This window comes from Cryptomeria japonica, chromosome 9 (assembly GCF_030272615.1).
Source record: "Cryptomeria japonica chromosome 9, Sugi_1.0, whole genome shotgun sequence".
NCBI lineage: Eukaryota > Viridiplantae > Streptophyta > Pinopsida > Cupressales > Cupressaceae > Cryptomeria > Cryptomeria japonica.
Window position 1 is genome coordinate 90,274,275 of NC_081413.1, and position 9,201 is coordinate 90,283,475.

A 9,201-nucleotide genomic window follows, 5' to 3' on the forward strand; every position below is an offset into this window, starting at 1 on the left:
TATCATTTAGGCAATCTACAATAAGTTTCAAGTCACCCTCCAGGATCACGTTTCTCCCTTTATGATGATGTAGCCAAGTAAGTCCCATTGAAGCCACCATAGCTTCACCTTTATTGTTCGTGTCTCTTCCCAAATTAGCATGGAAACCTTCTATCAAATAACCTCTGCAATCCCTTATTAGATATCTAGCTCCCGAAGCTCCTGCATTTCCTTTTGAACAACCATCAAAGTTACATTAGAGATAGCCCTCCTCAAGAGGGATCCAAATACAATTGTTCCTTACAATCATAGTACGCCAGTTTCGCATTAGGAGATTATGATCAATCCTTGATTTTTGTTTTATTATAAGGTTCAGCAAGGAAGGCAGGACTTTTGAAGTCCTTGGATTCCCCACATTGATGGTCTCCTTAACTTTTTGTTTTGTAATATTGAATACCACCTTGTGGCTCCTACATTCATCCCTAAACACTTTGTTATTCCGCTCTTTCTAGATATTCCACGCCATTATCGGGGGGAGTGTAAAGCCACAATTAAGGGCCACTGCCTCATTAAATATTTCATTTTTTTCGAGACAATCCAATAGATGTTCATGTCATCTAACAATGCTTCCCAAACTTCCTTAGTATATTGGCAATGCAACAACAAATGATCTACTCTCTCCATGTCTCTGTAGCATAACACACATATGTCAACAAAGGAGAATTCTCTTTTGTTAAGATTATAAATAGTGAGAATTATTCCACGTACAATTTTGTACCAGAAGCAATTAACTTTTGGAATCAATCCCTTTTTCTATATGTTTTTCTAGTTGAAATCCTCCACCAGTTCCTCCTCCAAACTATGGTAGGAAGATTTAAGTAAGAAGGAACCCAAGGATTTTTTCTTCCATATCTCATCCTCAATGAGGGGAGATAAGGAGAAATCAAGAAAGAGAGAGGAGAGAGATTTAGCTTCCCTAATAAATTGATCCTAAAGATGGGCTGAGACATCATCTTGTTGAATCACCACCTCTTCAATATTCTTCCACTCAACTTTGTCTCTTTTCCATACTATATAATCCTGAACTAGCTCCCCACACCTCATTAGGACTCACTTTCCATAATTGAGGTAGATTTGGAACGACTTGGTCATGACTCCAAACATCATCCCAAAAGTTGATTTTTTTCCCATTCCCTATTATCATTCTTCCATTTTTTTTAATGAAAGCCTTAGCTTTTGCCACATTATTATAGATGAAGGATCCAAAGGGTAACTCAAACTGATTTAGGAATTTGTTGTGCTTTTCATTGCTAAGGTATTTGGATTTCAATATGTCCACCCAATCCTTTTTACCTTTCGTTAACTGCCAACCAACTTCAAATAGCAGTTCCTTGTTAAAAGATTTGATTTTTCTTATCCCAAGTCCCTTTGATTTGATGGAGTAGAAAAGCCTATCCCAGTCAACTAAAGATAATCTATCCTCAGTACCAATCCAAAAACATCTCTTTTGAATCCTCTCAATCTTCTCGGCCACCTTCCCCAACATTTTGAAGAGGGATATGCAATATATGGGAATGCTCTAGAGACAAGACTTAACTAATTGAATTTTCCTAGTCATACCGAGTAGCTTACCTTTCCAACCATCCCATTTCTTATGGAACCTCTGAATAATCCCATTTTATAAGGTCAAAGAGGGGAACTTGGAAATGAGAGGTAACCTCAAATAAGAATTAAGAAGATTAGCAGTTTAGCAAGCTAGGATAGTAGTGATTTTAGGATGCAATTGGCATTAATAAATAAAATCTTACTCCCCTCATAATTAATATGCTTCCCTTAGATCTTAGCATAATTATCCAGTATCCTTTCCCAATACCTCACTTCTGAGAGATAAGGTTCTCTAAAAATGATAGTTTCATCAATGAATTGTTGATGAGAGATAGGATCAAGTGTGGAAGTATCTCTAACCCCTTTTAGCATTCCTCTCCTTCTGAGTTTCTTGACTTTTCTCTACAACACTTCAGCAACAATGTTAACCCCTTGGTGATCCATTTAAAAGCATTGAAAATTTTGGAGTAGCAACACATTGCTCAATCATGTTTAGAAATTTACCCCTTATGATAAAAATTTTCAAGACTTCAAAGAGGAAGTTCCAAGAGACTCTTTCATAGACTTTATAAATGTCTAATTTGAAGGCCATAGAGGATTTGTTGTTGTTTTCCATTCAGTGGACAAGTTCATGAGCAAAAATTACAACATCTAAAATATTTATGTGCTTCACAAATCCTTTTTTATTAATAAAAATTATCTTATATAACATCGGTTTTAACCTATTGACCATAAATTTAGAGAGGATCTTACACAAAAGTATACATAAGTTGATTGGCTTGAAATCTTTAGTGGAAACAACATTGTCATTCTTAGGAACCAAGGCAATGAAAGTGGCATTTATTTGATTAAACATTTTACTTGACCTAAAGAAGTCTTTCAGTGCATGGTAGATCTCCTCTCCCACAATTTCCCAGTGATCTTTAAAGAAGGCTGGGGGAAAACTATCAGGGTCTGGGGATTTAAAGTCTCTAAATGAAAACATAGAATATTTTACCTCTTTGAAGGTCACTTTCTATGTCAAATGAGATAGGTCTTTATTACTAATAACTTCTGGGGTCACATCAAGCAGGCTATTTTCTTGGAAGCTATCCTAGTTATTCTAGTTATTTAGACTTAGGAAATTAATAAACATCTCAACCATCTCTTTCTCATTCTCAACAAAGGAGCCACCTTCCTTAGTTATCTTTCTTATTCTATTCCTGATTCCATGTTTCAAGGTTGATTGATGGAAGAATTTGGTGTTTCTATCTCTCTCATTGAGCCGTTATATTCTTGATTTTGATTTCTAAAACACCTCCTCTTTCTTACTCAACTTGACCCATTGATCTCTTAATTTAGTTTCCTCCCTTTTTTCTTCCTTCGAGGCTTTTCTTTCTTCCACATTTTTCTTTAGCTTCTCAATATTTGCAATGATATCCCTTTTTTGCTCAAAGATATTGCCAAACAATTACTAGTTCCATCCTTTGACATTTTCCTTTAGGATTTTGAGGATTTTAGCAACTCAATACATAGGGGTACCACTGACAGGAACATTCCACCATTGTTCAAATAGGGATTTGAAGTCAGGGTGATGTGACCACATAATCTCATATTTGAATGGGTAACGTTTTTTCTCCCTCGAGTCTTCGATGGGAAAAAGAATTATATTATGATCAGATCTAGCTCTCAAGAAGGAGCAACGTAAGAAGGAATCAAAGTTTTCCTAGTTACTAGACACCAAGAACCTATCTAATCTAACTTGGATCAAATTCTTCTCTTTCCTTCTATTTGACCACATGAATCTAGAAATATTGAGGATGATGTCGATAAGACTAGTAGTCAAAATGAAACTAACTAAACTAGTCATACTCTCTGAGTAGTCCTCTATGCCTCCCAATATCTCTAAGGGATAAAGTGGTGAATTGAGATCTCCCGCCACCATCCATCCATAGAGCATTCACTTGATTCACAATGAGGCTGGATAGAGGAGACCAAGGGGCAGTATGTGGGGATCTCACATTGGGAGTATAAACATTCATTAGGAACCATTGCAGCCGAGTTCTCAAGTCCCACATCTTAACTATCAAGCAATTTTTAGCTAAATGAATTAGAGTGCCTTCATTGAAGGATGGGTTCCAAAGAGTAGAAATTCCTCCTAAAGCACCCTTCACATCACTTGCAAGGAAAGTAGTAGAGGCCCAAAAGGTGTTAATAGCCTTCTTAAAAATGATCGCTTTCATTTTGGTCTTCTGAATCAAAAGAATATACACTTTCTGTTTCATCAACGTACATCTAAGCATATGGTTTTCTAGGGGACTATTCAAGCCCCTCATATCCCACGATAAAATCTTCATTTGAACACAACACAAACAACTCTACTCACCTGAGTGGAATCAATATCCCACATCTAGGATAAGTTAAGTTTTCTTCATTTTGTTCTCAGAGAGATCATCCAAGGTTCTTTGTTTTCCCTCTACAACTTCTCGGGGTACATCCTTCATCCTAGCATCCTTCTGAGAAGGTCTCCCTAATTTACCTTCTCCACCCACATCTACCTTTTTCTTCTTTTTATTCTTAGTTTTAACCTAGGTCCATTCTTTGTCATCACTCTTATCATCTAAGAGCCAAAATTTTGACTTGGTAGTCAAAGGGATTGGAGAAAATCCTAAGATCTGTAAGTTTTCCTTAAGGTTTGCAAAACCTTCATTTCTTTTCTTCTTTGGGGTCTTCATTTGGTTTTCTAAATTTATATTTTCCTTATCATGGGTAGAGTCCTCTAACTCTCTTTTCTTTGTTGCCTTGAGCTCATCTTCCCAAGTTGCAATCTTCTGTTGAACTGGGTTTTGACTCAGATCAATCACTATCTCCCCTACCTTCAGGGTAGTATTTTTCATTTGGTCTTCGGGGTTGTTAATAATGGGAAGTGGAATCTTTCCACCCATCTTGGCGCTATTTGATGAAGACGCTATGAGGTCATCAACTTGTTTTTCTTCTCTTGAGCCAAGTTTTTCTCAATCTCCAGATTAGAGGGGCCCTAACCAATAGGCAAACACTGCATCTGATCACCATTAGGGGTCAAACCTAGCTCATCCTCTAGCTTATCTGTGACTCTAGGGGGTTGCTGCTTCATCCCCAGTTTTTTCTTACACGCTATGCTAAGGTGCCCATATCTATTACCGCTTTGACAAAAAACCTTAGCATTCACATATTGAATCGGTTGGATCCACGAGCCTAATCTAGAAAGGAGAGTTACCTTGGTCAGTAACATAGATTTAATAGCTACATTCACACAAATTCTAGTAAAATTTCAATAATACGAAAGCATAAAGAGGAGCTTCCGTTCAACAGTAAAAAATGTCTTTGAACTCCTCTACTAAAATCATACAAAAAGATCCCAAACTCTTAAATCAAAACAAAAGACAATTTAAAACTGTCAAACAAACCTAAAATTCATCATAGGTTCATAATATCTCCCTGTAAAGAAATAAACAAGGATCTAACAATAGATATTACAATAGTATCATATTCATATAAATGAAAAGAGAATAATTAAAAAACAAATCTATTAATTTTATTTAAATAAATTTTTTAATAATATGAAAGTATGAAAAGGGGCTTCCGTCACGTCTTTTTATTAGCAACTATGGACCATGTCTTTGGCCGTCACTGGTAATGAACGCCCAGTTTATTCAGATATGTGCCATCATACCCATGGAATCCAACGATCTTTTTATTAGCAGCTGAATTAAAAGTCTCTACTCCAATTTCAGAGCCATATGGACCATGTCTTTGGCCGTCATTGGTAATGAATGTCAAAGACGTAATTATCTTATGACCATGGAAATGGCTCATGTATCCTTCAACTTTCTTCAAGTCTCTTTCAGCAAGTACGCTTACAGAACTTCCACTTACCGGAGCATATCCACTTCCCAAAAAAATCTGCAATTTTAACCACAAACATAATTTAATATACTTAGAATCTTGAAGTGAGACAATAAATAAATATTATACATAGTTTATATTATATATCTGATAACTTTAAATACATATATTTATATATATAAACATTTTAATTGCATCTATTATATGCATTTGTGAAAAATTTAAAATATAAAAGAATGAAAAATGTAATTACAAAATACAAAGTCACACTGAAAATTTTATAAAATCTAAACCTTTGAGTTCTGGCCAGTTTTTTTTCCGTGAAGAATTTGGATATTCGTAACTTTATTTCTAGCATCACGCTGAATATAGTCAACTTCAAAGCCATGGAGAATATCTCCATAGTAAACTGTGATACTTTTGATTTTATAATATTTACCGTCGTCCCATTTACATCCAACCTCACTGCCCCACGAATTTGCCTAAACATAGATATAATAAATACAGAAACACGACGGTATTATTGATATCAAGCGAGAATAAATTTAAAGCGAAACATAAGGAAGGAAGGAAGGCCACAAAAAATACCATTTTATACACCCGATTAAATGGTAGTGACTCCCTCTCTTAACTCAATTTGCAAGCTACTCAGAGATATTCTGATATAGTTTCCCTGTTAAAAAAAAAAAAATTCAAATCAATTTGTCTGCACCTAAAGATCAAATAGCAATTCCAAATTTTCATCCATTTTCTTAAACTAAGGAATAGAATTTAACAACACGGAATGCATAGGATAGGCCTAGTGCACCAGTAGGCAATGTAAGAAGGCTACAGGCCATGCCGATACTGTAATACTATTATGCAAACGGAAAAAATGGAGCATGCCCAGGTTTTGTAACTGCCATGAAATGCAATGGTTGAAATATACACACAAATTTTGTCTTGAGTTATTTGTTTCAACTGCACAAACAACCTTGAAGGAAAATTCTATCAGCCAATCATGTTTTTAGGAAAAAATTAAAATAATTTGAAAAATAAAAAAAATCAAAAGAATCATACTTAAAACTTTAGAATTAAATATTTTTGATTTCATTTGACAAACTAATTGAGTTACATGAAAACATTAGTTCCCTGCTTAAGGCAGGGACTAATAATTCATATAAATGAAAAGAGAATAATTAAAAAACAAATCTATTAATTTTATTTAAATAAAAATTTCAATAATACCAAAGCATGAAAAGGGGCTTCCGTTCAACTGTAAAAAATGTCTTTGAACTCCTCTACTAAAATCATACAAAAAGATTCATCTTAAATCAAATCAAAATCAAAACCAAAGACAATTTAAAACCACTAAACAAATCTAAAATTCATCTTAGATTCATAGTATCTCCCTGTAAAGAAATAAACAAGGATCTAACAGTGAATATTACAATAGTATCATATTCATATAAATGAAAAAGAGAATAATTAAAAAAAAAATCTATTAATGTTATTTAAATAAAAATTTCAATAATATGAAAGCATGAAAAGGGGCTTCCCTTCAACTGTAAAAGACGTCCTTGAACTCTACTAATATCAAACAAAAAGATGCCTTTGAACTCTAATAAAATCAAACAAAAAGATCCCAAACTATTAAATCAAAACAAACCACAATTTAAAACAACTAAATAAATCTAAAATTCATCTTAAGTTCATAATATCTCCCTGTAAAAAAATAAACAAGGATCTAACAGTGGGTATCACAATAGTATCATATATAAGAACAGCCATATGTAAAGCTACAGATCTAATTCATTAACTTACAGATAACAGACTGATCCACAATAGTATCATATATGAAAACAGCCATATGTAAAGCTACAGATCTAATTCATTAACTTACAGATAACAGACTGATCCATAATAGTATCATATATGAGAATAGCCATATGTAAAGCTACAGATCTAATTCATTAACTTACAGATAACAGACTGATCTGACCACTTACAGCTATAGGAAAAAAATCACCGAAAACCATGGAAGTGACATACCTTGCCCTCAGAGAGAGAATTGGCAATTTGCACAAAACCCTAGCAAACTAGAACACATTTAAAAAGAGTTGTTGAAGAGAAAATCATTTATTGTGCGACGATCTTATCATGATGATACCTTTCTCCTTCCAAGCAAGTATAGCGAATGCACATCATAGATTAAAACTAGCAATTGCACGCTTTGTGCCTGCAACAGGAAGCCGATAGGCGGAGTTTGTGTAAATGGAAGATGGGTACTTTTGAAAGTGTACCATTCAATCTTTTTTATTTATTAGGGAAGTGTTGACGTGTATTTTGTACACCATCATACACAGAATAAAATACCAATAGGCATCTTATCCTCTCTTGAGAAAATAGTCTCTAACTGCTGAAGATTCGTATAAAGGATCAGTTAGGTAGACTCCAAGGTTCTTTTAGTAGGGTCTCTACGTGTGGACAAGCTTCCAGCGGTATGATGTGATTTGCTGTTTCCTCCAAGGGGCCTTACGTATTCCGAAAGCTCAAGATTTTACTAAACTAAGAAACTATTCAAAAATAACAAAAGAGTAGGGTTTGAAAGAGGCCTAATCTAATCTAACCCTAAAAATGACTTCGTGTAGACAAGACTTGGCAAGATTCAACCAACTTCAATTTTGCCATAAGGTAACAACTCAATTGAAATTGATGCGATCTTCTAAGGTAACAAAATGATATTCAATGCATCAAAGATCAAAGACACTACCACGAAGGTACATATCCAAGATACAATAATGATTGAAGATTAAGGGACTCAAAGTATTCTCCAGTCGACCACGCAAGGCGTTCCTACAATCAGCAAGAAGCTAGTGGTTTGGATTACGAATCCTACCAATGATCAAGTCTCACACTATGTCCTTCAAACTAACACACTACTTTGATTGAGCATGATTCAAGTAAGTTAAACAACCATGAAGATAACCAAGAAAGTTGCAACAAAACACCATAACTTCAATATTTTATTGATTTCCAAGTCATCATGTACAACAATTGCTTGAATTCCTCTCTTCAAAACTCAATCTTGCTACAAAATAAAATTGCTTCTAACTCTAATCTCTTTAATCTCTATTCTCTCTTACATCAACTATCATCTATTGACTATTACCAAATGAAATGAAAAATGGGGGTATAAATAGCATCCCCAGTTACAATGAAAGGTCCAGATCGAAAGTAGATCAACAGTCAAGATCATGACACCTAAACCCTAATTAGGGTTTGTTACAAATGGCCTCCTTTTTACTGAACAATATTAAATACATAGCCAAATATTAAATTTGGCACAAAAACCTAGGAGACAAAAACCAATGACAAATAAGATGCCATGTCATCTATAACAACCTTTCATCTAGAACCTTATTCCCTTTCCAATGTTCTTTTTTGGCATATGCAATGAATCTTGTCACGATTCCTTCGATTTCTGCAATTGGAATCTCGGGAAGATTCTTCATACTCTCTTCCAAGTGGATGACCTGATCGAATGCATCTAGAAGAGCTGCGTCCCAAGTGGATTCAAGCTCCTTTGTTCTTTCAATCAGGAGCATGGTGGCAAACATCTGATCATATTGCTCATCTGTAACATTTGCGTCCTTGCAAAAGATGACCTTGATTCTATCCTCTAATTCCTGCATATCCACATCTGTCTCGACCTCGATCCTTCTGCCAAGAATGGTACGAAGTACCTCAAATACTCTGTCCTGGATCGGATTG

The 9,201-nt window shown here is 34.8% G+C and overlaps 1 protein-coding gene across 4 annotated transcripts; it reads right to left on the reverse strand.

The window, feature by feature from the left end:
- Positions 1 to 5,115: 5,115 nt before the first annotated feature.
- On the reverse strand, positions 5,116 to 7,742 carry LOC131858203 (agglutinin-like). Of its 4 annotated transcripts, none has more exons than XM_059211330.1 (4): positions 7,598 to 7,742; positions 6,037 to 6,121; positions 5,742 to 5,930; positions 5,116 to 5,505 (listed from the first exon to the last, which is right to left on the reverse strand). In XM_059211330.1, the coding sequence occupies exons 2-4, from the start codon at positions 6,037 to 6,039 to the stop codon at positions 5,230 to 5,232; spliced, it is 468 nt and encodes a 155-aa protein (XP_059067313.1). In that variant the 5' UTR covers positions 6,040 to 6,121; positions 7,598 to 7,742; the 3' UTR covers positions 5,116 to 5,229. The 4 variants fall into 4 exon arrangements, with proteins under 4 accessions (XP_059067313.1, XP_059067311.1, XP_059067310.1 ...); XM_059211328.1 differs by having other exon boundaries at positions 7,437 to 7,732; XM_059211327.1 differs by having other exon boundaries at positions 7,480 to 7,731.
- Positions 7,743 to 9,201: the final 1,459 nt, after the last annotated feature.